This window comes from Gastrolobium bilobum, unplaced genomic scaffold (assembly GCF_033153095.1).
Source record: "Gastrolobium bilobum isolate Gb01-03AN ecotype WA unplaced genomic scaffold, APGP_CSIRO_Gbil_v1 utg119356, whole genome shotgun sequence".
NCBI lineage: Eukaryota > Viridiplantae > Streptophyta > Magnoliopsida > Fabales > Fabaceae > Gastrolobium > Gastrolobium bilobum.
The window spans coordinates 25,300-27,006 of record NW_026896924.1 but is presented as its reverse complement, the minus strand read 5'-3'; the positions used below and the strand labels follow the sequence as shown (position 1 = coordinate 27,006).

The 1,707-nt window shown below is 41.9% G+C and overlaps 1 protein-coding gene across 1 annotated transcript; it reads left to right on the top strand.

Moving 5' to 3' along the window:
• The first annotated feature begins 171 nt into the window (after nt 1-171).
• LOC133302830 (uncharacterized) lies at nt 172-1,242 on the top strand. Its single transcript, XM_061502652.1, has one exon. It carries the CDS (start codon nt 172-174, stop codon nt 1,240-1,242), a length of 1,071 nt encoding a protein of 356 aa, XP_061358636.1.
• Nucleotides 1,243-1,707: the final 465 nt, after the last annotated feature.

Sequence of the window (1,707 nt, the reverse complement as noted above, 5' to 3'; positions counted from 1 at the left end):
TTTTATTTTGGTTCTTTTTGCTCTTTCTTTCCTTTTATTTTATTTTATTTTTATTTTTATTTGTTTTTTATTTTTATTTTATTTTTCCTAATTCTTTATTTATTTTTATTTATTTTTATAATTTAGGAAGTTTTGTTATAATTTAGGAAGTTTTGGTCACAATAAAAAAAAATGGATAATAGAAGCTTAAGGCAATTGACTGCACCTGATGTTAAGTATCAGTCTTTTTGCATTCGTTATCTTGATACTGGTTTTAAACTTAAGTCTGGTCTTATCCATTTGCTTCCCGAGTTTCATGGTCTTGCAGGTGAAGATCCATATAAGTATTTGAAAGAGTTTCATGTAGTCTGCAACACAATGAAACCGCAAGGAGTTGATGAGGAGCAGGTCAAACTGAGAGCCTTTCCTTTTTCCCTCGATGGAGGAGCTAAGGATTGGCTGTACTACCTTCAGCCTTCATCTATCGAAACTTGGAATGACATGGCCAAATTGTTTTTGGAGAAGTTTTTTCCGTCCTCAAGAGCCACTTCAATCAGAAAGGAGATAAGTGGCATAAACCAAGCAAATGAGGAAAACTTGCATGAGTACTGGGAGCGGTTTAAAAGACTTTGTGCAAGTTGTCCACATCACCAGATTCCGGAGCAATTGCTGATTGTCTACTTCTATGAGGGATTGCTACATATGGATAGGAACCTGATTGATGCTGCCAGTGGAGGAGTTCTTGTTAACAAAACACCCAATGAAGCTAAGGCGTTGATCTCAAACATGGCTGCAAATGCTCAACAGTTTGGAACGAGAGCCAATAGCAGTGTTGTGTACCAGGTGCAAGAAACTCCGACCCAGCCTTCAGCAGTGGCATCAAGTGCTGACAATCAGCAAATTGAAAATAGACTTGATGAATTGGCAACCATGGTGAGACAGTTGGCAGTTACCCAGACAGTCCAGACTTCTGTTCCACAGTTCGGCAATCCATGTGGCATATGCAGTGACCATTTTCACTCCACCGATGCTTGCCCTTCTCTACAAGAGGGCTTCATTCCTGCAGACCAGTCAGTAGCTGCAGTCTTTCCTGGGAAACCACAGTTCCAGCAGCAGCAGAGTAATCCATTCTCCAACACTTACAATCCTGGCTGGAAGAATCATCCCAACCTCAAATGGAACCAGAATCAGCAAAATGTTCCATATCAGCAGAGTCAACAAAATTTTCCATACCAACAGAAGCAGCAGTTCATTCCACAGTAGAGACAAAACTTCCAGCAACCTGCTCCTCAACAGTTACAACAACAACCACCAGTGCAGCAGCAAAACCGTGTCAGTGGTCCTTTTTTGGAGGACTTAATGAAACAGATGGCCACCAATAATCTGGAGTTTCAACAGAGGACAGAATCCACAATCCAGAATTTGCAGACACAGATCGGGCAATTGGCGACATCAATGAACCAGGCCCGATCTTCCAGCAGCTCCCTTCCATCCCAAACAGTTCCAAATCCAAAAGGAAGCGGAAATGTGAGTGCTATTGCTCTGCGGTCTGGAAAGCAAATGGAGGAGCCAAACCAAGCTGCTGTTGAGTCATCTAAGGGAGGTGACACTAGCTCCAAGAAGCAGAGCACTGATACATCTGATGTCCATATCCCTCTGCCTTTCCCTCAGAGAGCCACTCAGTCCAAGAAGCAATAAGCAAAGGCTTGAGATAAAGAGATACTTGAC

Excerpts from the sequence above, each read along its gene's own strand:
- LOC133302830 (XM_061502652.1), top strand. The coding sequence starts at position 172 with ATGGATAATAGAAGCTTAAGGCAATTGACTGCACCTGATGTTAAGTAT.